The sequence below is a fragment of the Dicentrarchus labrax genome, unplaced genomic scaffold, assembly GCF_905237075.1.
Source record: "Dicentrarchus labrax unplaced genomic scaffold, dlabrax2021, whole genome shotgun sequence".
Taxonomy (NCBI): domain Eukaryota; kingdom Metazoa; phylum Chordata; class Actinopteri; family Moronidae; genus Dicentrarchus; species Dicentrarchus labrax.
The window spans coordinates 23,365,130-23,392,873 of record NW_026136707.1 but is presented as its reverse complement, the minus strand read 5'-3'; the positions used below and the strand labels follow the sequence as shown (position 1 = coordinate 23,392,873).

The 27,744-nt window shown below is 39.3% G+C and overlaps 2 protein-coding genes across 10 annotated transcripts in view; both read right to left on the bottom strand.

The window, feature by feature from the left end:
* Nucleotides 1-14,075, bottom strand: part of LOC127366381 (intermembrane lipid transfer protein VPS13B) — a 315,825-nt gene extending 301,750 nt beyond the window's left edge. For 3 of the 7 annotated variants that reach the window (XM_051405186.1, XM_051405181.1, XM_051405183.1), the window contains exons 1-3: nt 13,930-14,075; nt 12,526-12,684; nt 10,473-10,631 (exon numbers count right to left, since the gene is read on the bottom strand). In XM_051405186.1, the coding sequence (XP_051261146.1) occupies nt 10,473-10,631; nt 12,526-12,672 (306 nt within the window). In that variant the 5' untranslated portion in view covers nt 12,673-12,684; nt 13,930-14,075. Of the gene's footprint in view, nt 1-10,472; nt 10,632-12,525; nt 12,685-13,463; nt 13,901-13,929 lie in introns of those variants that run through there. The other 4 variants (XM_051405187.1, XM_051405184.1, XM_051405185.1 and 1 more) reach the window with 2 other exon arrangements.
* Nucleotides 14,076-17,948: 3,873 nt separating this feature from the next.
* On the bottom strand, nt 17,949-25,755 carry osr2 (odd-skipped related transciption factor 2). Of its 3 annotated transcripts, none has more exons than XM_051405246.1 (4): nt 25,661-25,755; nt 19,237-19,920; nt 18,798-18,897; nt 17,949-18,465 (listed from the first exon to the last, which is right to left on the bottom strand). In XM_051405246.1, the coding sequence occupies exons 2-4, from the start codon at nt 19,881-19,883 to the stop codon at nt 18,283-18,285; spliced, it is 930 nt and encodes a 309-aa protein (XP_051261206.1). In that variant the 5' UTR covers nt 19,884-19,920; nt 25,661-25,755; the 3' UTR covers nt 17,949-18,282. The 3 variants fall into 3 exon arrangements, with proteins under 3 accessions (XP_051261206.1, XP_051261205.1, XP_051261207.1); XM_051405245.1 differs by lacking the exon at nt 25,661-25,755 and adding an exon at nt 21,935-25,618; XM_051405247.1 differs by lacking the exon at nt 25,661-25,755 and adding an exon at nt 21,935-23,520 and having other exon boundaries at nt 17,949-18,383.
* Between the last annotated feature and the right edge of the window lie 1,989 nt (nt 25,756-27,744).

Here is a 27,744-nt window from a genome sequence, read left to right as displayed (position 1 = left end):
CGTCCTCCTCATACCTCTTCAACTCTCTACAGACATTTTGACAAAGGCCTGTCCTAAAGCACCTTAGAAACATGGACCAATCAGTGCCATTATTGTCCATTATTAAATGTGACCTGTTTCAGTGCATTACAGCTCTACTATGGACCTATTAAATTCTGTAGTATTGGTTTAAACCCTTTAAACCCGACATTTTCTTTAGTCTTATTAGCAAATCTCCAGTAATACCAGCAGAAACCAATCTTGTGTTTACGGTACAGTAGCTGTTGCTGCTCCAGTTAAAGTGTGCGTAATTCTGCATTAATCTAGTAAATCTAAAAGCCAGTGTATTCACGCATGAAATTGGTTTCTTTGTTACAAAATAGCCTTTATTTCTGGTTATTTCCCCACAACAGTAAGCATGTCAGCAGTAAGACATTACAAAGCAAAGGGAGCGTTGAGGTCAGTGCTCTTTCATCCTCGCTAACAATGTTTGTTTTCAACAATTGTTGTCCAAACAAAGGATTTTAAATCATAGTAACTCCAATCCCAAGACTTGATTAAAAGCCAAGAACAAGGAATTCAGACAGGCTAGTGACTAGTCCTGATGTAGGTGCCGTGATGGAATTTGGAAGCAGGCTGAACTGTCTAAATCACTGCTGTCTCCATTTTCTTTTCATCAGAGCCCATTCATATTCTGTCCAGTGAGTCTTGATGTTAACATACCACGATCCTGGTGGTGACCTGTACACTAAGGATTATTGCACCTGACATACCTAATTGTTGACTCAAAACATAAAGGAGAGGGATGGAGGAAAAAGAAAAAGAAGGACAGAAATGAGTGTGAGAAACAACCGTTAGAGAACAAAACGACTGGACAGAAAAGAAGAAAAACAGGAGTGAGACAACAGGAAAGTGGGGGGGGGGGAATCAAAAGAATAGGAGACACAGAGAGAGAATGGGAAAGAGGGAGAAATTGTTCCTGATTTAGATCTGAGAGCCTCTGGTCCTTCAGATGTCTCCATCAGCTAACCACAAGCCCAGGCTGAGCATGTGAGGCATGCTGCTTACGCTGGCACAGCTACCCCCTAATGCTAATAACTGCAATGTGTTAGCTACAATAAAACACTCCACATAGACCCCTTACACGCACGCACACACACACACACACACACACACACATACAGACACACAGACACACAGACACACACACACACACACACACACACACACACACACACACACACATACACACACACACATACACACATACAGACACACACATATAGACACACAGACACACACAGACACAGACACACACACAGACAGACACACACACAGACACAGAGAGACACAGACACACACACACACACACAGACACAGACACACCATGCACGCACGCACGCACGCACGCACGCACGCGCGCGCACACACACACACACACACACACACAAGCATGTGCAAAAGACACGTTAACTACTGGGGAATTCCCGAACACAGAGCTTTTAATTGAACCTGTTCATTTTTATTTTTATTTTAATTCAAATAATAACCAGTCCTCAGTTATTTGCCTGTTATGTATCATGTAGTTAATCTATTCAAGCACACCATTGTTACTTTGCTTAATGATATGAAAAGGAGCGTACTATATCTCTGTGGTCAGGACCTGATTTTAATGTAAACTGCCATTCATCTGTCTTAAAAGGAACCATCCATGCATGTTCTGACACTTTCCCATTATTTCACGCACAATATTAAGCACAATTTACAAGACACAAGCACCCCCTGATATAAGCACCAGGCTCCAAGAACAGCGCAAGCAGTGGCTGAGGCTACTCTGACAACTTAATTGCACATGTGATGTGCAACTGGAAGGCATGAACTGTAGAGGCCTAAGTGTTCTTGGAGAGTATCAATGTTTGAAACCAGCAAGATAGAATAAATCAAACAGAGAGAAATGGGAGAGGACTTTCCGTCAGTGTTGAGAAATACCAAAGCCATATTGCAGGAGGTTTGAGCAGGCAAGTGGAATGCAGCAGGTCTAATGTTTGCATAGCTTTTATATACTGGGTTCCAAAGCAACTGAGGTACTGTCAACATTCATCAGCTTACTTGAAAGATGGAAAACTGTCAACCTGACTTTGGAAATAAAATCTTTACAATTTCATCCTTGTAACATCTTGGAACTATAACCCACTCCTTGTCCAAGGTCTCTTATTGTCTTCATCAGTGTTATGAAAGCTTAAATTTGCATTACAAACCAGCCCATGGCCCTGAGTGCTGTTTTATGAGGTATACATATTTACAAAAAACCCTGATTCTTGAAAGGTTAAAAGTAAAAATTTAAAAGGTTTAATGTCTGTAATGTTACAAAAAAAATGCTGGCATGAGTTTCTGAACACAGCTTGGAAAGTTGTATTTGGTTGGAACAAGTAGCAGAGAATTAACCCTGTTACTGCCCAGGCTGGTTTGAGTTTTGAGCTGCTCTTTGAATTTCTGATCTTTCCTGAATTAAAACTACATTAGAAATCCCTGCAATATTTAAAAGTCATGTATTAAATCTCTGCAAGTCGTGTTTGCAAACTCTGAAAGTTTTGTGGCACTGCACACATTAAGAGAAGAAAGCGGCTGCCAAACACATTCAAACATTTACATTTTCAAACATTTACATTTTCACATCCGATATTTTTCCACAGCTCAAAATTCTTCAAATATTAATTTCAGTTTTAGGTAACGTGAATTTGACTTTCCCTCAAACTCCTTGATATATCTGTTATGCTGTATCTCAACCAACCAGCATCCAAATATGTCAACTCTCTATTCTGTGAATGCAAATGATAACTTATACATATTTATATAAATCTACCTATTCATTATTAACTGTCAAAAAGTTTTTATGAAAGATAAGCAGAAAATACAACTCAATTATAGCATGTGAATTCTTATCACATTCGTCATTTTAAACAAGCCATGTGGTCAATGTCAAGCCTAGGCGATATACTCCTTCAAGATCTGCATGTTTATTATCTTTTCAGCTAACCATATGCCTTCTCCACACAATCTCCTTTTCTTCTCTCCCCCACCATGGAGAGTGACATGTTGCGCAATTATTCATATTACATTCTTCTTCTCTTACACACATTACAGACGCCCTTGTCGGCCAAGATAAAAGCAAACACTACCAATTCCGGCACACTCTGGAGCAAGTGGTATCTAACTCATATACTAACACACAGAGTATAGCGGGGTAGCTCCTTCTGAAACACTCTCAGATAAAACTGAATTTATTATTGCAAAAAACAATCAAAGATTTATACTTTATACATAGCTTGCTTCTAACTACAGTAGCCCTGCATGCATGCTTTTACTGGCCAAGATGTCCTGTCTTATATGGCGTCATCATTTCTATAATAAGAGTGGAATTATTCATAGGCCAAAGGGGTGAGGGTCTGCTAAATGGAGCACACACTCACCCTGAGACATAAAACACAGACCACCCACATTTTGAGTAACATTTAGTCATACAAGTCTACCTTTCTCCACTGAGAAATTGCACACAGAGGCGCCCAGTTACTGTGTTACTCCTTTTTGTGACTTTCTGTCTCTCTCAAAGTATAAAAAGATGTCCAGTTCTATAAATGTAGTTAGATGAACATGTTACATGAAGAGTAATATAGTTAAAAATTACCCAAATCTGATTGCCTTAGTCTGTGTAGCACAAAAAAAATAAATATAATGAAAGTCTGTTGTGTCACACTCACTTAGATTTAAATAGATTTACAAAGCAAATGGTGTTCCAAATTGCAACAATATCTTCCCTGAATTTCTGTCCGAAGAAAGTACTAATAAAGCGAACATTAGCCTTAATTGCAAGGTAATCGTTTCCCAGACTGCAATATCACCAGGAGCACCCAGCGAGTAATAAGCTCCACTGAGGGATTGCTGGAGTCCGGATGGCCTGAGAGCAGGGATTAAACCATGGAGCAGCAGCATCCTGCCCAAAGTGTATTGATCACCACTTGACTCACTGGATGCAGGAAGCCACTGGGTTTAATTTTTCCCCCAACTGCTTTCCTGTGTCTGAGGACTGTCTGAGGAGCTGAAGTAACCTCATCCCACAAGGAACCCAAAACTCTGTCAAACCTCAAAGACAAAGCAGTGTAACGCTGTGGGTTTTGTAGTGTTGGCTGACTCACAGGCAATAGTGGCTGGGTGCAAGGCCTTCTGCTGGAATGATACACTTGTGCATTTCCTTGTGCACATGCTTTAAATCAGTTTGGAATGCCAAACAGAGACCAGTGCAATGGGTCAATCTATGTTGGGAACTTGAATGAGGGGACAGACAAATACAGCATAGTGAATTACGTGACTTGTTTAAGTCGTAAAATTATGTTTTGTTGGAAAATATTTAATGGGCTTGTAGACGTGCTGCGTGATTACTAACTTAGCTTTTATGTTCAGCATGAAATACAGACTTGCTGGACAGAAAATCCTGTTAACAACAACTGAGGCTACGAGCATACAGTACATGTGACGCAGTGGGCACCCTCATCTCTTCTACCCACTGTCATCAGATCCAGTCCCACCTGAAATATCTCCCAAACTTGCCAACATCCAGACAAAATGATGATATTAAAGTTGAGACTCCATTAGAATTATATGCAACCCACTACATCAATACAAGAGACAACTGTTAGAGGGCAAATTTGTAGATGGGTCATAATACAAACAATGGATGTGGTCTTTTAGGACAGTTTACATGAAGGCCTGACAAACTATAAACAATCAGGAGGTTTCATGTTCATAGCCATGGAATTTTTCTTTTGATAAAATAGCCAAATACGAACACACTGTATACAGAGACCTACACAAATAGATCCTCTCATAACCATTCACAAGCACATATGCTCTGATGTTCAATCTTCTGTCTCTCTATAGTTTTCTTTGTCTCTCATCAGAATGCTTGCTCTGGCTTCCAACCTGCCTGAGGAATCCACACTGTGCCAGCATTGCTGCATCTTTTTATTATTTACAGTCAGAGATGGGTTCTGTTACTGCTACAGGGGGTTGGATTCAAGGAAAATAGATTCTCCAAAGCTCCATGTCTTCGCCCTCTGTCTCCTCAGTCCTGAAGACAAGGCCCCGCTGAGCTGATGATCAGACGGATTTATGGTGCAATCTCTGTAAGCCATTTGCTCCCTGCGAGCCGGAGAATCAAAGGCAAGATTTCCGGATGGCATTGGGACAGAGATTATCCAGTTTGTGCTATCTGATTGCAAACTTCCACAGGCTGTTTTCTTTTACTTGTTTAGCTTTTTCCTTTGTGTTTTCTGACTTGTGAAAGATGAGTTGCACAGACTGGTTCTCATTCTGTCAGAGGACACTGTATACTATGGAGGCACACATTTGATTGCATGTTTAATGTTTTACTAGATGACAAATAACATTTTTAAAGAATACAGTCCTCATTTTTTTCATTGTCACTTAAGAACTTGTTCACACTCAGTCAACCAGAATTACATATCTCAATTTAAAACAGAAAGTAAAGCATAATAGCTACAATAGACCACTAAAACAGGCTACGCACAGAAGCTGATAACAGTCAATACATCCCAGGTTTCCTATTTAGTGGGTTGTGGATTCAACCCCTGGGTGGGAAAACCACATGCTAAAGCAGTAGCATCCAGAACATGGAATAAACTGTGCATCTGAGGTCACAATGTTTTCATACCTGTGTGTAACTGATTGTTTGATATTTATGTGTCACATCTATAGATTTCTGTTTAACTTCTGAAGTCGAAGTAGCAATCCTTTGTCAAGTAGGTGGTAGATTTAGTAATGGAATAACAACTTGGGGTTTTTAAGAAGTCTTCCAAAAGGGGTTCCCTAATTCACATGTATTACCCATTATTTAGGAGCAATGAGGTTTGGTGGTGTAAAGCCCTAAAAATAGTTTGGAAGGAATCTAACAGAAGAAAGGGCCTAGTTGGACCATATGCCAAACCAACAAGTCTCAGAGGCACCTCCCCAAATCATCTTGAGGCAATGCATCAATCAGAACCTCCACATCAGTGGCAAATGCACTCAGCGGCCATAAAACTCCCAGATCAAGCAGAAAGCGGAGCCAAAACCAGAAAGGCTCTCCTCGGTAAACCCAAGCCCTTATCTTTGTCTCATAAAAAATAAAGAGTGCCTGAGAGTGTTATGATCCACTATAACTGCTGTCCAGCCAGTTCCTCTCCGTCTTTGCTGATCACACCTCATCTTCAACATCTGGAGCAGTTTACCAAGATGTCAAGAAGAAAAAAAAAGTTCCCGTAATTTTGCAACATTACATCAATGTTAGCTGTTAGGTCTTTCATTAAGGCCCCAGTTCAATCTTGCCAATTTCTGTTACTGCTACAACCAGCTACAAATACAAGAACAAAACTCCTAAAAACAGCCGCACAATAAATTCTATCTCCTACCAAAGGTTTTATCCATCTCCTCATTATAGGGGGAAGCTTGAAGGCAGTAATGCCTTAAACCAAATGCTCAGCATCACATCAGAGACTAGCTCCAATCCACCACATCTGAGCTGAAAACCTTAAAATGACTAAATCAACCTAATGAAAAAACTTAAATACACCAAATACAGAAAAACTATCATGAATAGTTTGGTGTGAAGCTGATAAAACTGAGGATTGCTGCTAACCCCTTCTATGAGCTCTCCATGAGGCATATGAGATACTAGATGGAGACCTTATGAGTTCTATTAATAACTACAGTTTCCATAGGGGATCTGTATATAGAATGACAGATTTTAAAACCATTGTTATATCCTGTGCAGCTCTTGACATTTTCAGATTGCTTTATAATTTAGAACGGGCTAAGATCAAACAGTTCATTCATATCAAGTGACTTAAGAGGGGCCACATTGAGTGCGTCTTTGCACAAGAAGAAAAGAAGTTAAAGTTGACTACTACAAAACCCTTTCATCCCCATGACCAATCTCCTGTTACATACATTGAGCTCTTAGGCATAGACCAGGGCTTAGTCTAATTTCACGTGGAGATGTCCACACTAATAATTCAACTCATACATGAACGATTTACATTTTTTGACTTTAACTGAATAGAGTCTAACCTTCAAATAATGCAAGTAGCCATAACACAATAGAGGGAGATTTCTAAGCTTGTTTCAGAGTACCATGTGACTTAAGGACACAATAAGACACATATAAATCCCTGTGTATTTTGTTTGTAAATGGCGTCCGGTTTGTAAAATTAATGTCAAAAACAAGTTGACAACATTTTTTCTATTACCATACTTTCTGCGCTACAAGTCCTCATTATAGCTTATTTTAAGCAATTACACTGTCAGCAGGAGCTGTAATCTCCAACTGCTGCTAAACGCCCAAATTTCCACATTTGCTGGAAACTATAATTGTGAGCTGCTCTTGGTGCTTTGCAGATGGGCCCTATTGAGCAATCTGAATATCCCTAATATTACCCAGTTCCTCTCGAGGGGAAACACGAACATTAAAAAGGTCCAAATAATTCCGGTCAAATTACACAACCCTTAATGAACTTCAAAAGACGTACGGATGTTTTTACAGGCCAGCACTCAGGCTTTAACAGTAATTATGAAAACAAACCATATTAATGATATCATTTATCATTTCCACACTTTGGCCGCATGAGGCCCACCACAAAGTTCCTGTCTCTATTGGACAAAAGAAACACTAGTAATCTACTAAACTTAAAATGTAAGATTTTCCATACACAGATCAATTTTTTCAGCTCTGTTAAAAATCCTGTAGGCCATCACCCAAATTACTTGAGGGCTTCAGGGAGAACTGTCATAGCCCAAGTTTTGCATGCACCTATGCCAAACTCCCTGCATCTCTGCTAGAATCTGATTAAAACTGGACCAGGGCCTGACATGTATATGAACAGGATATCTAACCTCAAGAGAGAATATAATCTTGTTTCTGTGAGCTGACCAAAGTGGGAAACCGCCACCACAGAGATGACATAGCAAATACAACTTTTTCTTTTTTAGATGTTCCAACAATGTTGAATGTGTGATACAGATTAAATAAATATAAATTAAGTTACCAGATCACACCATTATACAGCATTTAAGTAAACTGGCTACATTTTCTTGGCTGAGAACACAGTGGTCAGCCTGCTGCCTCCCACTCAAATAGAAGAAAAGTGTAGCGGCTCATTTAAATTCCACATGCTAGAAGGACTTCTGCTGTAAGTCTGGCTTTGCTCCAAATTATGTCTCATGGGTGTACATACCACTGAATAATTTGTCCAAACGTCATTTGCAATTCCCCAAAAATCTTTTCTTGACTGAAAGTCTTTTAGAAAACATCTGTAACAAATAGTTGTTTTGAGACTACATGCATTACACCAGTACAGGTACTGGTACATGACCTTAAGCTGTGTTTGAAGCATAAAAAACAAGTTTAAAGTTCCATCGAAGTAGAAACCTGATCGCATAAGCAGTAGCCACCTGCATAGTATGATATTTACCATTAGTTCTGGGCAGCACAAGCTCATGTGTTACAAATCTTTTTGCCGCAGTCTATATAATTAGCTGTAATTGACTTCCCTTGAAATGTGTTTCTTCTGGGACATCTGGCCTTGAAACTTCAACCTTCCCATAAAAGGGCCAGCGTGAAGCTACACTTTCAATTTTGCAAACTGCATGGGTGGCAAAGGTAGTACCAACCAGGCTCTTCTGCAAAAACAAATCTAAGAAAAATGCCTTTCATATACCGCACTTCAAAAATGAAAACACGTATACCTAAACTAAATACAATAATATAAATATTACTCTTGGGATAACTGTTCTCAGATTTATGTCTGTGGTGATGATATATGACAGGGCTCAATGACATTTTTCTTACTGATAATTTACAGGGACAAAATATCACCCTTGTTGCTTAAAGGTGCTCTGTGGTCTTTTGACAGAGATATGAAACAGAATTCTAAATCATATAAATGAGAAGCATTGTTAACTGGTTGGAGACTAAATGAAATAGAGGCCAATGACATGCTAATGACACGCTAAAGACGGCGATGGCCAAGTAGTAAATAGCACTGGTCAAAGTCACCTCACAGTTTTGAGTTCCCTGAATATTTCTGGTCAGTGGTCAATGAAGCTGTCCCTCTTTTTGAGGAACAAATGTGCTGAGTGAGAGTACTGTGCCTTCCAGAAGGGAAATTGTAATGGCAAAGTAGAACCAACCATTTTTAAATTACAAAAAGATGTGGAAAACAATAACCTAATATATGTTTTGTGCTGGAATCCATCTGTTTAAAAAATCAAGTTAGATGCATCTCTTGATAAACTGAAAGAGCATTTGCAAATACTTTATTCTGTAGTAGGGAAGACAACACACTTTTATCCCCAAATTCTGAAATGTGCTCCTAATTGCATCCTGCCATTGTAGCGCTTGCCAAAGTGCCTTTTTTTCCCCTAAAGCTTTTGAAAATGTAGATCACAGTCCAAATCAGTTTTAAAAAGGCACAAATTCATAATTTTGCCTCAATGAGGCAGTGATTTATTTGCTTCTGGTTCCTTTGTTTGCTTTCCTATTTTTCTTCAATCCGTTTCTCATCAAAGTAATCAAGTATGTATAAGAAAGACTAAAGCAACTGCTACTTTAGGCTGTGCCTATGAAGTGCCTCACCACACTTTAGCAAAATGGGATTAATATGGTTGGGCTCTGTTGAGCTCTGTTGCAGCACTGAACATTTCTGATATTCTGAATACTTGCAGCATTTTATTTCAGCTGCCAATTTTAAAAATGTGCAGCTGCAAACTGTTGTTTAGTCGTGCACTAGAATTACGTGTAAAAACAGCCATCGCTTTTTTTGGCTGTCATCATGCTGGCTCATTACAGAGGGAAACCTTTGAATCAGAATTGCCAGGCCAGAAACAACATGTCACATTGGGACAAATGAGCCATAACCAACTTGAATTAACAGGTGGCACAAGCAGGGGGACATAAAACTCCTAAAGGCCAGATGGATTAATGTAACTGATCTGAGCAACAGCTAGAGTGAACATCAGTAAAAATAAGATATGATGTGTTTTTTTATTGCTAGCTTTTATTGTTTTTATCATTTGTTTCTTGTTTTCTTGTTTTCTTGTTTTGTTTGTGCTTTTGTACTCTGTTAAGTACTTGAGGTTGCCTTAGGTATGAAATGTCCTAATGGTATAAATTTGCCTTTCCTTTGAACATTTAACACTTGAGGATCCAGCATAAACTGAAAATGAAATGATAAGTTATCTTCATGAGATTTTACACCAAGTCAGCATTATAATGTGCCTTTGTCACATCAACTCCATCACAGGGTGAAGCTCAGTGTGTTTATGATGAAACTTCTTGGAAACACAGAGAGAAAAAAGGAATGAGAAAGCTTTGGCATGAGGAATAATTTCACATAAATAACAAGAAGATCTGGCCAGCCCTGTTTTGGCCATGTTTCTCATACCAGTAAATGACTAACCTGGGCTCCATCCTTCAGCTTGAGGATGCACTCCATGGTGTTGATGGTGATGACTACAGGCTCCGAGCCCAGCTTGGTCCAAGGCACATGGATACGCAGCTCATGGATATGACCACTCATGAATGTAAAGGGCAGCTTCAACTCCTATAAATATGCAAAAACATATAAAAAATGTAAAACAACAGATAGCTGCAAAACTATAGTTAATAATCTGTATTACAGCATTACATCTGCGATGCAGACAACATTGTAAACGCATGTGGTGACATGACTGCTGAGGCTTCAAGAACATTTGGAACATTCGTCAATCCATTTTCTAAGTCGCTATTTGAAACTAATATTTGCAGACGAGAGGATAGTAAAGACAATGGCTACAGATTACATACTGGTCACGCTTTTAACAAAATCAGTCAGATTTTCTCAGAAGCAGACAGATCATTGTTCTGCATCTTGAACTACTCTGTGTGAGAATGAGTCCCATGAAACCAGACTGCCTACACACAGGCTTCACATGCCTCCTACATAAGTCTAAGCCAAAAAAGTAATAACCAAACATATTTCTGAGGAAAAGCTGTCATGGATCTAGTATGTCTGCTCGATAACCCCAACAATGTTCCACTGTAAATTACTTTTTATACTTAGAAAGAAATCTCTAATTGTACATTTTAAAAAAAAGGTATTGTCCAAATGAAATGCAATAAAACAAAGGCAAAGAGAGGATAATTGCCAAGGTTTTGACATAGCATTACACATGAAAATCCTAACACAATTCCCACTGTCAGTTGGCTTAAAGCTGCTTCCAATAAGAACTTTCATCACAATCTCTGCTGGGTTAGGTAGTGTTTTGGTTTGCTCTTCAGAAGCAGTCAGAACCCACTCAAGAGAAAAGAAAATTCTTTTAACTCATGGCAGACTGATCTAATCCAGACATTACAAGTGTAAAAAGAACACTGTGTCAAAATAACACTCCAGAGCAAAATATCTAAGTAAATCTATCAAACTCCTCCAAAATGACAGAAAGATACTGTGTTTGAGCCTGGCTGAAATAGACCATGACTATATACACTGCAGCTGAAATAAGGGGCGGCTGTGGCTCAGAGGGGGTCTTTCCTTAATCGGAAGGTTGTGGGTTCGATCCCCGGCTCCTGGTGCCACATGTCGAAGTATCCTTGAGCAAGATACTGAACCCCAAACTTGCTCCCGATGCCGTGAGTGTGTATGAATGAGTTAGTTTCTGTTCGATGGACGTGTGTGAAAGGGTGAATGTGGCACGTAGTGTAAAAGCGCTTTGAGTGGTCGGAAGACTAGAAAGCAATAAAAATAAAACTACAAGTACAGGTCCATCTACCATTTACCATAAGATGTAGACACTGAATGGCAAAGATATGTTTGGGGCACATGCTTACCCTCCACTCTTCAGTTCCTTTCCAAACCTTTTACTTTTTTTGATGTTCATATGGAAACACCTATAACCCTTACTTTATTGTAAAGACATTTTTGTTCCTTGTCAGCACTGTCATGTTTACATGCTTAGCTGCTTCCTCTGTTGAGAGACCAAAATGCTAATTTTGCTCATTTTAAAATACTAATTTTAGATGCTAGCCATCGATACCTTAACTGTATCTTTAATGTGCATGGATGACCATTGTTTATTAACAAAACTGCAGTTAACTATAAAAAACACAAAAAATAACAAACACATATCCTTTGTGATAAAAAACTAAAAGTAAAGTAAAGTAAAATCTGCAAAAACAAAAACACGCAGGAAAGACATTTAGTTTTAGAAAGCTGATACAACTTCTCTGAACATTAACATAGAGATACCTTTGTATGGATACAAAAACACTCATACAACACTAATATCTTTCCCACTAGCAGCACTGAGTACTGGCTCACAACTAACATCCATCAATACTGCATGGCATTCCTGCAAACAAAGCCTTTTATGTCCTATTAAATGTGAACAGTGTTACAGTGTCTGTCATCCCAGTAAGTCTTGTTTTGCAAGAAAGCAGAGGACACATTCAACATACAGTACCTGTTCCAGCACATCCAGCTTTAAGTCCAACTTGCTGAGCACAACATCTCCTCCCCAGAGAGACAGCTGCAGGTCAGATGGCTTCAGATTCTTGATATACTTGTTCACATAGCTCATCAGGAGCGGTGTGACATAGGACTCCAACATCTTGTCCCTGTCCTGAACACACATCAGAAATTGAACAAAACATGTGTGATATTATTCAACTCTCAATATGTATTGTACATTACAGTATTCAATCTCCTATTGCCACCCCATTACTTAAAAAAAACCTCTACTGCTTATTTTTATATGTTATAGCACAAGTGCACAGGTGGAATAAACAAGATTAACTGCATTCAATTTAGGTGTACAAGTACTGTGCATGCCGGTGTACTGGTATGGCTTATTGGGACACTTAAATTGAATGGAATAATGAATGCATCCAATAATAATAATATCCAAAAGTCCTCCAAAAGATTTCATGTGATACCAATTCAACATCCAGTTCAAGATTGTTGTGATCGCATTTGGAGGCTTTCGTGGTCATGCACCTGCAGCCCTACTATATATCACCAGTAGGTGTCTGAGGTCATCTGATCAGGTCTTGTTGGTTGATCCAGACAGAAGGAGACTTATAGCTCCTAAACTTTGGAACTCTCTCCCACTGAACCTAACACATTTAAAGCTGTCTTTGTTTAGTTTTTAGTGTGTTACTTTTAGCATATGTTTGCATTTCATGTATGTTGCTCTTATTTGCTTATTTGTCTTTTACTATGAAGCTCTTTGTGACATCTGCTCTTGAAAGATGCTATATAAATACACTTACTTACTTAACCTATCACAAAATGGGCATTAACATTAAATGTGCTTTTAAAAACTAACTAAATAAGTCTAAAACCTAAGCAGACTGAGGGTGTAACTACAGTTGGTCATGTGGAGCTAATATTTACACTCACCAGGGGCAGAACGAGAATTCTGTCCGTGTGGGTTGCAGGGGAAGGTTTAACTAACTTTTTAATACATTTCAATGTTTCTTATTTTAGGTGGCTTCATTTTAACTGACAGGAGTGTCTGAATTAGCATGCTTGTTGTGTCTTCACTTTTTATGCAAGCGACTAAAGGCGAAACGCCAGCAGCAGTTAGCAACAACACTTCCAAATACACCGCAATGGAACTAATGAACACTTGTTGTTTTAAATGAAGCACAGCCGTCCTACGTAACGTTAGTGAGAAATGTAAGTTACGTCGGAGTAGTTAGCCAGAGAGGCTAACGTTAGCTGTGCTCTCCTGTCATTCTAGCTATAAACACCACAGCAGCAGAGTAACGAAGCTAAGCTAACTGCTGAGAAGAAGTCGCCCTAACTTCGTTTCGGCTGTCTACAACGTGTGACCGCGGGGACCAATAGAAAAGCCCTTCCTTACTTGACTGCCGCTTATATCCTGTCGCTATTTCTCCAATTCGACGTTTATTATAACATATTCATCCTGTTAACTGACGTTAGCCAGATCTCTGAACGGCTTCAGCCCAAACGTCATCAGTAAACACCAGTGCGGCTTCCGTATGCCTGGTGTTGCGTTTAATCCCGTTGGAAATGTGCGATTCAGCGTTCTATGCACATATACCGGACAAAATAGCTACTGGAAATAGAGACACTCGAAATTTCCTGTAGGTAATACATAACAGGGTGAAATATGATATTGAAAGGACCAACTAGGGGGGTCACTAATAAGAAATCCATGAGGACAACAAGGAAATGCCTGATGCATGTTGCGTCTTAATAATTCGTTTACTGTAGCACCAGGTGCAGTAGTGTCAGTTCAGTTTAAAAATAAGTGAAACAGCAGCACATACCTGCTGTTTCAAAGTCACTTTTAACAATATTTCTCATTAGAATGTGCTTGTAGTCACACCACCGACCACTCAGTGTAACTTGGCATTTACGGGAAGCACGGGAAGGCACCATGTCACGTTACATACGTAATTTCTTTCGCACGCCTCTACCCCTTATATGGCTGTAGAGGCTCACCTTTGCCGAGAGACTAGAGAATAAACCTCACAGTGAGCAGCTCCTGAATGGTGTCAGTGCGTAGGAGACGTTTTCTCGAAATCAGTCAATAGGATACTCATCGCGATACGGGTTTCATTTCAAGGGCAGAGATTCTCTTCAGATAGTGAGACCGAGAAAAGTCAGTGAAAGTGATGACGGCTGTAACAGAAGGATCTTTGCGTTTCGGTCGCACAGGTGACATGTCTGGTTTATAAATATGCCACTGGCGGTCTAATCTTAAATATGACATGATGTGTCATTGTGATATCAACATATACAACTGGAGGCGAAATGTACAGACGTATATATAAGCCTGTGGTACTGGAACAATAAGTGAATATCATCTATTGTAAATAATAATTCGGTGGCAAACACCACGGACAAGTAAAAAATAAAATAGAATAAAAATGATTTTGTCCTTCTTAGGCCTTCTTTTGTTTCTTCATAGCCATGGGTGACCTTGGATTCATAAAACCTGGCTTATCAGACAAATATCTGCCTGATTTACGGGTGAAAACAGGGTTAGGATCCATCTATTCGTCACAATCAGACTTGGACACACCAGTCAGTTCTGCGGCCAGTGGCTTTATATGTCAAAATTCCTATTACTGTCGGTTATCAGCTGCTGCCATGGAGTCGTTTTTTGATAGCTGTAATATTGAAATTACCAACTAGAGCACACAAATAAGTCATAACCTACAAAACTAAATAAATCCAAATGATTGGACACTTACACGCCCTTTATTATTTGGAGTTTCTGTCATGACAGCATGGATTCAAACAGATTTTTGGAGGTTTTCATAGGGATTTTTCTGATTATGGCAACAGAGACAGTGTGACTGAAATAAAAGAAGTGCGTGTCTATCACTGGCCGTTGAGGGTCATATGGAGCTCATATCAGAGCAGTGGAGCTCAGTGGCCTGCAGTCAGTGCCGCCTCGCCCCTGTCAGCTAGATAAAGCTTCTTGAGTACACAGTCCACGCAGGACGGGCGGTCACCGATGAAGTTCACCATGTGACTGTCCACTCTCTGCCAACTGTGCGAGCGCTCACCATCACTGTCATTATTCTCAGGTCAGTTCGGGACGACAGAAAAGTACTTCATAGCTTATTAGTTCTGCAAACGCTACAGGGCTGAGTTTAATTCATTTCATTCAGTCTATACACAGTCTGGTCAGATCTTTAGGTCCAACCTGGCATTCTGGTGGTGCAGAAACTAACGCAGTATATTTGGGTGCGTCTTCAAAGTCAGTGATTCATTTAAACATTAGTTTGTAGATAATGTGACACATCAAATATGTGTTTTCTACCCTCCAGGACAGTATTACCATCTCCTAACCGATACATTTGAGTTGAAAAATCTTGTTGATCCATAGCCGGTTTCCCATTGGTCAAGGTAGCAACAAATTAAAATAAAAGCTAATTCTGAAAACACTAAAATGCACTCTAAAATTTTGAAAGGTTATTTTATTTTTTAAAGTCATATACTTCTATCATTTCTATATTATTCACCTGTACATCAGTTACATACTTTTTTGTCGCCTTCAGCATTAACCTATGAGGTCATATTCAGCCTTTAGAATTGTTTTGTTCATTTAAGTTGATCAGAATTTGTGTAACTGTAATCGAATTAGCTCATTATTAGATAATGCAGATTTAAATTCAATTTTTAGGGGTAACCTTCTCAAACAATGTACTCCAAATAAAATAAAAATGTTAAATAAAAAGTTTGTGTCGTTATTATTATTACTAGATTTTTTAAAATCATTATTATTATTATTATTATTGCGTGTACATAATCCATCTTTTCATATTTGCAGTGTTTGCAGGTTTTCAGTTTTGGTGATTAGGCATGATTTTTTTGTATGATTAAAAAGCTCAATTGCTTTTTCTGTAAATTTGAGCTAGCTGCAGACGTTGACTTTCCATTTAGAAAATAATTAGGAAAACTGCAGTGCGTAATAAACTGGGCCTTAGTTAATGGCCTTTCAGCAGCAATGAGCGCCGTTTTAAATCTTCTGTTGTTATTGTAGCCACTTGTTCCAGGCCCTATTTTCGAGCCCATTAAATATAAATGCTATTTTTTCAAGCAATTAATTGCACTGTCAGGTGAAAATCAAGCTTTTAAACGAGTCTTCAGCCGCCAATAACGGCTGGTGAAATCCTGAGAACAGGCTTGAAGGCCAAGTAACGGACAGAGACAGACAGATAAGGACAGAGACAGAGGGAGAGAGTCTTACTTTTTATTCACCTAATAATAAAAAAAAATGATTATAGATCAACTCATTGTGTAACAGACCCTTGCTCTCATGGTTAATATTCAAGCGCCATTTGATCCCTTCAGTGGCCGACCAAAGGTTAGCTGGATGAAATTCAAATCTTGGAATTTATATATGTATTTACACAAATAAATACTGATTGCTAAACCTGTGTGTTTAAGCATGACCTCCAAAGTGCTCAGCCTTTCCCAGTGAACCTGCTTCTTAAAATATACTTCACAATAATTATATTGTGTAAATGAACCATTTCAAACTACATCTTAAACCCAAATGTTAAATCGATTTGTAAATCTGATGTTAATGTTGTTATAGCCTAAATGAAAAGAAAATACTCAATCAAAACTGGTTGCAGGTGGATGAAAATCTGAGATATAATAAAATAGGATCTCCATAAACAAACCATTTTTATTGTGTTTTTGTTTGTAGTGTAAGTGATGAATTAAGGAACCATGATCATTTCCCAGAATTAATCTGTAGGCAGTATCGGTCTCATCTTGTCGGGTTAAATTGCTTTCTTTGCGCAGGTGACTTCCTTCTACCGCTTCCAGGTCAATAATGATATCAGAGGCGATGCAGATAAAGACATGTGATATGGCTGCTAATGCGGCTAATAATACTAATCAGCCTCTGCAGGGTCCAGATACTGAAGATAAAAATGGGGCTCAATACAGCTGAGAGAAAAGTGCTAATAGGCAGATGGTAGACAATCCTGCACACATATTCATTATGTGATTATTATTTTTATTTAAAAAAAAAAAAAAAACCTTTAAGATCGTTTACTGTACATAATCAATTATTAGTAAATAAAAATAAAAATAAAAAAAGGAACAAAAAAATACATTATATTTTGCATTTTAATGACTTTCCGCAAGACCCGTCCTCAAAGACATTTCATGCTCTCTAGCTGCTAACTGATATCTGCTGGTCTACTATAAAAAGCCCAACAAGTCAGCCACACTAAGCTCTCACTGGCTGCTGGCTGTAAACATATAGACTATTAATTTGATGGCCATGGTAAATGGTTTCAACTAAATATTGCTTTTTTGGTTTAACATTGTGTCTCATGTTTCAAGGCATGGGAATCATGAAATAAAAAGACAGAGCAAATGCAAATGTATAACGGAAATATTTATTTCTAAAATACAATTTAACATACTTTAAACTTATGACTATTTTTTGACAACTTTATGAGTTCAAGGTCAGAAGAGAAAATAAAAAAACACCATTATGTACATGTTCTTTGATATTTACAGGTGGTGTGAAAGCTGGACACGGCCATGGCTCCGCTGCTGTCCCACTTGAGGTTCAACCAAATCCCACTCTACGATGTGCTGCAGTAAACGTGTCCTGATTTGGAGATTGTCTTTGAACAAAAAAAAAAGCCAAAAAAAAAAAAAAAAAAAATCTTCTTGCGTTTTTGTCCATTGTTATTTTGTTTGTCTGTCCAGGCTAGTAGTCCTGATGTGGGCTGTGCGTCAAACTGTGCCGTCGCAAGTCACAGTTGCGCCGAAACACCTTTCCGCAGCGGCCACAGCTGTAGGGCTTGATGTCTGTATGGGTGAGAAGGTGAGTTTTCAGGTTACTTCTTTGATTAAAGGTTCTTCCGCATGTGGGGCATTTGTGGGGAGACTCCTGTTTAGATTTAAAGCAAGCAAAGGATTATTCCCTTTAATTGTATATAACGTCTATCAGTTGTATCTTTCAATCATCTAAATAACTCCTGTATTGTGTCAGTTATAACTCACACTGATTTACACAATAATTCTTATATGACTTTTGTGTGTATCCCTCACTCACATGTTTTTGTTTTAATTTGGTAATTGGCCAAACGCAATCGTTTTATGAGACTTATTAATATCCCCATACATGCAGCAGAGCGTGCACAACAGGTGAATAATGATCATAACGTGTCACACAGTTCAGTGAGGATAAAATCATGGTGACTGTTAATATTTTCAGCTTACCTGCATATGTAAGGTTTTATGGACGGCTAGAGTTCGAGACTGACAGAATCCCTTCCCACATTCTTGACATTTGAATGGTTTTTCCTTGGAGTGGATGTATCTGTAAAACAGAAATAGCACTTAATCAGATGTCTGCTCATGCGTGGATTTGCTTGTAGCTGCTACAAACCCCAGAGTCACAGGGCGAAAAATCTCTACTGTGCAAGTTATGAGTGTCCAACTTTATGCGTAAAAGTGCTTTAGCGCCCTCATGGAGAAAACTCTGGGAACAGGCCTGCCTGTATATTATAGTAAAATTAAGGATATATTTGTAATTGCAAGTCCTGAACAGATCATTTAGAGAAATACATGTATATGTGATTTAAAGCAAACTCGGGAATACTGCTGGGACCCCCCTCCTAACACACTGAGTAATTATCACAGTAAAAATCTGTCTTACCTGTGGTCTCTGAGATGGTCTTGTCTTCTGAAGGCCTTGTGGCAAATATCACAGGTATAAGGCCGCTCGTCTGTGTGGGTCCTCTCGTGGATGAGGAGGTTGTAGGATTTGGTGAAATGCCTGCCGCAGAACTTGCAAATAAATTCCTTTTTAGTCTTGGATGGGAGCCTGCCCCTCGTGGGTTTTCTGTCCGGGGACAGCTTGCTCAGCTCAGAGATGGTCCCTCCTAACGCCAACTTCTCCAAATCCGCAGCTTTCGGCGGGTCCTCCTGTGTGGCAGCGAGGGCCAGGTTGGCGAAGTCAAACCTCGGCCTGTCCTTGTGCAGCGAGGGGACGCCGTGCGCAACGCCGCCTTGTTTTGGATGGAAGAGTTGCGCTGCGGCTGTGAAGGGTAACCCTGGGAAGGGAATCCTGGGGTCCACCAGGCCCTGGGCGGCTGCCATCTCTGTGATCGTCGACCTCAGTCCTTGGATGTGCGGGTAACCAAGAGTCCAATGGTTCATGTGCATGGTTTGCACAGCGCTGAGGCCGTACAATCCCTGCAGCTGGTCAGCGGGGAAAGTGTTGACGGCCTGCAGGAAGGAGTAGTTTGTGAGCTGGAGGGCCGGGTGCAGGGGGATCGGAGCGTGCAGGGCTTTGCTCCCCATCTCGGCTCAGACCTCTGCAGAAGACACGGTGATAACCCTGGGGAAAATAAAAAAATACAAAATGATGAGTGTTGTGTTTAAATGCGACATTAGAGCCAGTAACTCAGCCACTGATCATGATACAATAAAAACGCACACCTGTTTAACTATATTTTACTTAAAATGCACAGAGAGATTTTCATACACATCTTTTATTTTAATCTAACATGATAGCATTTATCTCATGGAAATTATGTCCGCCCACAGAGAGGATTATATTCCCCCAGTGATAAAACATTTGTCACTTGTGCTCAGATTAGGGCGCAAAGAAATTACTTTTATTTGAACAACTTGCACAAAGCGACAGAGCTGAGTGGGTAAATAAATTGAACATTTTGTTGCAGCGGTACACTGATAATGATGAATAAAACCCTGTTTGTCATAAGCAAAACCCACAGAGAGAATATAAACACGTATTTTACGCATTAGCAGAAAGCAAAACTTTGTCCCTTAAAAACGGAGATTCTCTTCAAAGCAATTTTATAAAACAAATCACTCATCGAAACTGTAATTAAATTAAGTGGGTGTAAAACGACTCATGTGGAATCGATTAACACTGTAAATTACATATCCAGATCCCTGTGAATAAAGCACTAAATCTCGTACGAGGTAATTAGAGAAGACACGTTGTTGTTTTTGACGGTTGTAGCTGGTGTTTCACAATGCAAAACAAGTGCTCTCTGTGTGCATTGGTACAATTTTGAAATTTTGCAAGCAGAGATCAAATATGTTATTAAATGCGCCAGCATGAGTCAGAGCAAAACACACAAATTCTGTCCACAAGAAAGTTACTTTAATCTTCGCTGGAAATGCATGTGTTTTTTATTCTTATGGCTGCGGATGGTAGCCAGTTAATTTTATAGGCCTAATGTGTTGCTTTTAGGTCTATTTTATTTCATACTACATATTTCCTATAAGGTGTGTTTCCCCTGGGCAAGGGAATATGGGGGTAAACAACCTCTGGGCAGTATTTTCATCTACTTTTTCACAGAACAATGTTTGCGTTAATTAAAAGCAGGAGCCACCTTTCCCCACAGTGGAGGACAAATAAGGTGAGCTGACAGCGCAAGAAATTAGAGGGCCTGGTTCCATGTTTCGTGTGGATGACAAGTTATGTTTTCCCACACAGAAAAGTCCACCGTGTTAGTTCAAGGCTGGCAGCAGGCCAGCGGCACAGCGGCGAGGACTGACCTTTAGATTCGGTCGGAAATGAAAATAAGAAAAGAAAAAGCTAAGTTTTCTGTTTTTTTTGGACAATAGAATATAATGCCTACAGCTGTTTTGGACACACCAGACCTAATCATATTTTAACATAATATGTCACAAGCCTGCCGACCCTGAAACTTTCTGGAGATTTAAGGCATTATTCACACTTGGAGAGGGGCTTGCAGAGTGCAAGTCCTGCGTACAAGGTAGCCGGAGGGCTGCTCGCTCGTTTCAGCTCGTCACATTTGTTCCACAGATCTGTCTACTTCCCTTTCACAGGCGGGATAGGGTTAAATGTAATTTTGCACAGGTGCAGCATAAGTCACCATGCAGGCACTTGTTCTTTGCCCATATGTGCAACTTTGTTCAACCTGTTCTTCTCTCAATAACCTTTGGACTTCACTGACACCTTGACAACAGCCGAAGTGCCCTATCGTGTTCTTTGAATCTCTGTCGCTTTCTGTTTTTGACAGGTTTTAAATTTCTATAAGTCTTGACAAGTCTTTACAGACGCGGAGGCCACTGCTTGTTTAAGCGGTGTTACGCGCTGTGGACAGAGATGTCAAAACGTGGACGAACTGTGACCTCAAGCTGGTGATCACCACGAAGCAATAATCACCTCTGGAAACAACATTTCATTTAGCTTTTGTTCAAGTTGCCCCTTTGACTGACATTTCGATCTCTTTTGGTTTACAGCTCAAACAATAAAAGTTCAATCTTTACTTTAAGTTCTAACTACTGAGTTGAGTGAGGTTGGTTCCCTTCCTGCAGAAGACTGACACATACCCTATCAAACAGAATCTTACCCCAATAAATAGCTGCCAAAGGTCCTGCGGTATGTCAGTAATCCACAGTAACTATAGAGGCGACGAGCTCCAATAAAGCGCCGCTAAAAGTTTTCCAAGTTCCAAGTCCATGAAACTTTCATATAGCCATGCAGCCAACTCTGATGTCTCGGACCCTTTGCGGAGATGTGACAAGTTGTGAAAAGTTGTGGAAAGAGGCGAAGAAGTTTTGGAGGAGAGACAGCAGCAGCATGGGAGTCCCGTCCGGAGCTGGGGCTGGAAGTGTGCGTAATGCGCACCGGCCCTTCACTTTTCAGGGCTCCGGGGCTCTGGAGTGCTCAGCCCGCCCTCCGACACGCCTCCACCCCCCTCCTCTATCATTAACTCCAATGTTCCTCCTCTGTTTATTTGTGTTTGGATAGCAACTAGGGCTCCAGACCATTGTAGAGAAGCGTGTTCGGCTCAATCTGCATCTTCTGACACCTCTCATACACCATATAGCCAAGGCTGATACCTTCTTTTGGAGACACGATTGGAAGCGCAGGAGGAAACCCTGCTCGTTTTTTCCTCCAACTCCATGCTTTTTAAAACGTGCGTTTGGATACTTGAGCAGCTTACAAGATTTTTTTTTCTTCAAACCATAGACCCCATTTGCGAAAATGGAGGGCACATGCAAGAGCCACCACATTAAATGGTTTTATTTTTCTGTGGTAAAAATAAAAAAATGATGAGGTTTGTGACAGAAAAAACTACAACAGAGATGAGCAGCACTGGGAAGAAATACAAAGTAAACGCCACTTGTATTCTTCAGACCATGAGCTGCGTTTTTCCCTTCTTTGCACAGTGTGTAAAAGAAGTGTCTCATTAAACTGTTTGAAAACACTTTATAAAATTGCATAATTACAACGTCACGAGAACGTCACACACGTTGCCTGGGCAGTTTTACCTGTGTTATTTACAACTAAACAGGATTATTACCGCATAATCATCCCATATGATTTCCAGAAAGGAACTGACATTTTATTATATTTGATCAATTGTGTGCAATAAAATAGCCTGAGATATGCAGAGACTACATGTATATGTTGAGATAAGCCTTAATCAGTAAAAGTCATTTTTGTTCAAAAGCAGATTCAAAAAATGAAGTCTCATTCTTACATACTTTCAATGTCCCACTCAGTCTTTTTATTGAGTTTATGAGAAGTGACAGAGTATATGCGATGAATTAGACTGCTCTTTAATTAGATTGCGGTTTGTTTCTGGCCACAGATGCAGTAAGTAATTAAGACTTGTGACAGCCCGAATCAAAAGTTAAAGTGCGCTTCTTTGTGCTAGAGACAAAGTGTTTTTACGCACACGAGCAGGCTGCACAACAACAGGTTATTATTGAATGAAGATGTTGAATTTTCCATCCAACCGCAAGACACCGAAAAGCTCATGCGAAATTAAATGAAAATATTTAGGTATTTAAATCAAGGCTGGAAAAGTCTGCTGATATTTCTGTTAGTGAAATGTCAAAATGCACTGATGGGACTCATTAGGACCCACCTTACCTTTAATTATTTCATCTTGTTTTTCTCTAATTATCTTATCATTTTACTGTGACAAAAAGACTGGAGGAAAACTTAAGTTTTCAACATGAATATGCAAATTGTAATGTTCAGTGCAGCAGGACTGACAGGGGTTTGTAGTTAGCTGGAAAGAGTTGGAGCAACAGAATGCAAGTCTGCAGCGCCGCCTATTGGGACTTCAACAAAAAACAAGCTGTTCCCTCTTCCACTCAAGTGTTTGCGGCTCTGACAGAACACTGTCTGCCACAGCAACGTTACATTTTCGGTCGACATCACTTTAAAATAAATGCTTTAATAAAAACGGCCGCACCACTGTGGGGAATACATGCTTTTAAAATAATTTATATTTAAAAAAAACCCTAACAAGTCATGTAGCCCACTAGACGAAAAACAATAGCAATTTAAATATATTTCATTACAGCAACGGATCATCGGACCCACTCATGGCAGTCTTTAAAAGCAGAGTTAATTATCACACAGCACAGCAGACGGATCTCAGCTCGTTATGTGAGAGATAACAACCGAATCAAAGTGCATGTCTAAGACGTTTAGTCTATCAAAGAGCTCATGTAGTCTAATTTTCGTTTTCTTAGAGCTGCAGAACATTTTCTGCACACAACATGTTTGTGGTTTTCGTTCGGTTTCGTATCACCCAGGCCTCTATCTTCACTGTCAAAACACTGAGCATTTGCAGAGAGATTAGAAGACACATAAAACCCCAAATTTTTTCATTACAGATGATGGCATTTTTTCAACATATCCCTTTTCACTCTGAAAATATATAACAATGTAAACTGTGTTTATTTCTGGTCCTTGGAAAAGGGCCATTAAAACAACCAGTAGGTTTTAAAATTTGGGCTGGTCTATATTACAATCACCAATAATTCAATTTGCTTTTACCAGTGATCAGTCGAAATTCATTAAAATCTAACAAAATATGTAAAATATTTTATTCTTCCTGTGGGAACCAAGCTTTTTTTTTTTTTTTTTTAAATGTTTAAATGTTGCGGAACACTCAAGCCTCTTTTCTATAACATATATACGACGAGTTTCAATGTTTTTAGTATAATTCTTACATGACATGGACTCAGATGTCTGTGGTAGTACTCCTTTTATACCCAGATTATTCATTCATTTTTGACATTTATGGTGTCGCACTCCGGTTCCGACAGAGAACAATAATAATGGTGCTCAAAGGTGTCTTATTGTAGTTTTAGTTGAACGTATTGTGCTCCTACCTGCTATAATATACACTTACAAATACGACTCAGACAGTCCATAACAAGTTTATATAGCCACCAGAAAACACTGTGGAATTTTATCTCTTTTTATTGTTCCTGACAGGACATTTTGCATGTGGCCTCTAGTTTACAGTTTTTATTTTACTGTTACACCAGTCTGCGCGATAGGATTACCGTATTCTTTATAGTTGGGGTAATGTCAGAGGCAGAGAGTTAGTGCCTTGCCCTTTGGCCCTGCCCTGAGTCCCCTGCAGCCGCCATCATTCTCTGTGATAATCTGACTCCCACAGAGTATCAGTGTTGCAGCTCAGTGCAGCTGCCAAGCCTGTAATGGCCGACACTCCTCTTTCAATAACACTGAGTGACAGAGGAGAAGACTATCAGAGATTAATAATAAAAGACTACAGAGCTCTCATGGGTTTGCACAAAAGATCTTTATACAGAAATTGACTTTGGATTTAGAATATTCCCTGATTATGATTTTGATATAAAAAAAGGACATTGCTGTGTAATATGACATATCCAACTTTGGTCTAATGGTGGTTTTATAATACACATTTTTAGATGTCAGTCTCAGCCAGGCCTATTCTTAGCTAATATTGTAACAAAGGCCATTCCTCACAATATTTATTTATAATGTATATTCTTCTCAAGATCAGAAATAAAGTTCAGCTAATATAAAGTTAAATTGAATTGACCCCCATATTTGGTTGGAATCAGCTTATTTATTTTTTCAATATAATATGTGTAAATTGACCTGCTCCTGTCATGGCACTGTGCTATCAATTTAGATATCCATAGTCCCAGCTTCTAGATCTGTATATGGCTGTCTGATATATGTATATATAATATAATATTCAGCTCCAACATATGTATATCTACCTTTATATATCCAGTCATACGGTGTCTTCTTGCTTCCAAATGCTACTCCTTACCTTTGTTATACTCACATACAGAGTCCCTGGCAGAAAATGTGGAGCTGCTGGTCTGTTCTTGAGTCTGACTGAGTCTGTTTGTCTCTCTGTGTTGCTGTATCTCTGTGCGTATTGGCAGACAGGATGTCAGGTCCATATGAGCAGGGGGAGGTTAACCTGTCAGTCTTACCTACCTGCTGCTGTGGTTTCAAAGCCCCCACATCCCCACCTACACTCTCACTCATCCTGTCCCAGCAGCAGCTCTCAGGATGGGTGTTTTTAACTCAAAGACCCCAATAGTCACATTTTCCTCCACATCACTCTCGTTTACCTTAAACTGTGCACTTCTAGGAAAGGGGTATATGCCTCTCTTACCTCATGGGTTGTTGTTTGTGTAGTGTTTCTCTTTTACTAAGTCTTTCTGTTTCGATTAAATGTATCATGAATTATAGGTCAATGTGGTGCAGAATGTTTTTTAAGCATTAAAGCATAATAAATTAACTGATTTAAATAATTATTAAGCAAATAGGAAAACACCTCTCTTGGACATATAATAACTGTATATACGTATAATAATCTGATATTATAATAAGATTACTATGCTATCATTATTTCTTTTTTGTTAATAGGTAAAGCTGACTTTTTACAGCACTAGTTTGGTTAAGGTTCATTAGCTATACTGTGGTAGCTGCCATCCTTTGTATCGCTGAACCTTCTGAAAGTAAATTTCATTTCATTTTCAAGTAAGTAGATTTAAAATGTTTGTAATGTATTAAGATTTTTTTGATGTTCTGAATTTAGATAATATTGCTGAATGCCATTGTTGGCATCATGATGCTGACGTCAGCACTGTTTGTCTGAATCTGACAAAGAAATACTGGAAATTACATGATTAAAAACAATCAATCAAATGAAAATAATTGAAGTAACACATATTTCCTCTAGTTTAAATTGGTCATACGGTCCAGTGAATGAATACACTGTCTCGAACCAGATGACATTCTGCAGAACCTCACTTTCCTGGACAGTGCAGTACAAGCTGCAGCTCAGCTGTGACAGCCACATGCTCTGTGCTTTGCTTTATTGTACAAGATTGCCCCCTATTGGTTTACCCTAAAATTACTATTGCAGCAGCATTTCATGTTGTATCATCAGAAGCTGCAGTATTCAGTGATGAGTACATTATTATCAGTTTTACACAAAGGATAAATGTTCAGAATGAGACATTAAATACACTCCATGAACACATCACTCTGCAGGAATAGAGTTCATGCCTTAAATTCAACTTCCATGCTCTAAGAAATAAGACATATCTGTTCTGTTCTTTTTGAACTTTTCTTGAAATGCATAATGTTATATATTTGACTCAGAGCTTTATACTTTAGGAAAGACTAGAGGATAGACTCATCAAGTATTTGTGAGAGCAGGACTGGCAGTGAGTCGGGTATACACACTGCATTCCTCTGGTCTCCTTCATGATCTCTTCTCCATCTGCTGTCCATTGCCACACTCTTCACTGGTCTCCTGCCATCTGTTTAACAGTGCTCGGCACCTTTGCGTGACCAAATGCCTTTGCTCCCTGCAACGTCATCCACTTTGCCAGAGAGGCATAGAGAAGAAAACCGCCATGATATCGTGCTCCTTCAACCAATAAAACCCACCAGTTAATGCTGCTCAAGCCCAACACCAAATCCCATTTGTCAGCAAATAGCTTCCTCCGGTTGTCTGTGCTGGCCATACGCTTCTGTTGAGCTCCCTGCCATTAACATGACATCTTTAGTTACTTGTTGTCTGGTCTGATGGCAAGCAGAGTGAAGAAGCAATGATGGGAAGGAGCAAAGAGGAAGGATGTATGATTATAAACTTGCCTTGAAAAATGCCTGATCAGACATCGGATCTCTGCTGAATCATCTGCTGGTTTGACTGACAGCTTGGTAATCTAAAACTCAACACAATGTCAGTGTCCACAATCATTAGAGTTAATATAACCCGAACAAAGACTTTATTTTGTTTGGTAGAATACATAGTTAGGTGGGATTTTAAGACAACAAACTGCAAACAAAGGCCTTATTCTAGAAGAAGAGCTGTATCAGCATTGTTTGCTG